Source organism: Bison bison, unplaced genomic scaffold (genome assembly GCF_000754665.1).
Source record: "Bison bison bison isolate TAMUID 2011002044 unplaced genomic scaffold, Bison_UMD1.0 scf7180017864377, whole genome shotgun sequence".
NCBI lineage: Eukaryota > Metazoa > Chordata > Mammalia > Artiodactyla > Bovidae > Bison > Bison bison.
The window spans coordinates 600493-600898 of record NW_011494949.1 but is presented as its reverse complement, the minus strand read 5'-3'; the positions used below and the strand labels follow the sequence as shown (position 1 = coordinate 600898).

The 406-nt window shown below is 64.8% G+C and overlaps 1 protein-coding gene across 1 annotated transcript in view; it reads left to right on the top strand.

Moving 5' to 3' along the window:
• Positions 1–406, top strand: part of CLPTM1L (CLPTM1-like) — a 29099-nt gene that overhangs the window by 25567 nt on the left and 3126 nt on the right. Inside the window, exon 21 of the mRNA XM_010857137.1 lies at positions 278–396. Coding sequence (XP_010855439.1) covers positions 278–396 — 119 coding nt within the window. The remainder of the gene's footprint in view (positions 1–277; positions 397–406) is intronic.

The following is a 406-nucleotide window of genomic DNA, read 5'->3' as shown; positions in this document are numbered from 1 at the left end:
AGTGGGGCTGTGAGCCGGGCCTGTGGGCGCCCATGGGGCTGTGAGCCGGGCCCGCTCCGCGCTGTGGGGCGCCCCCTCCCGCGCGGTTCTCGGGTTGGTTCACGTTCCTCGTGCAGGGATTTTGTGTTCTGGTTTCACGGGCGTCGGCCGCATCCCAGTCTTCATCGGGTTTTGGTAAAGCCCAGATGGGAATCGAGGACGCCTTTCTTCAGAGTCCTTTGCTGGACGTCTGGTCCCCCGCCTGCCCCCAGTCACGCTGAGTCTGGCTGTGTGTCAGGGCCGGCGTGGATCCATCACGCGTTCGTGGCGGATGTCCTGTGGGCAGATGCTTGCCAGCTTGTATCCTCCACGCAGCCCAGCTTTGTTGCCCTGGACGTCCTGCCACTGTGCCCTCTGGTCTGTGGGT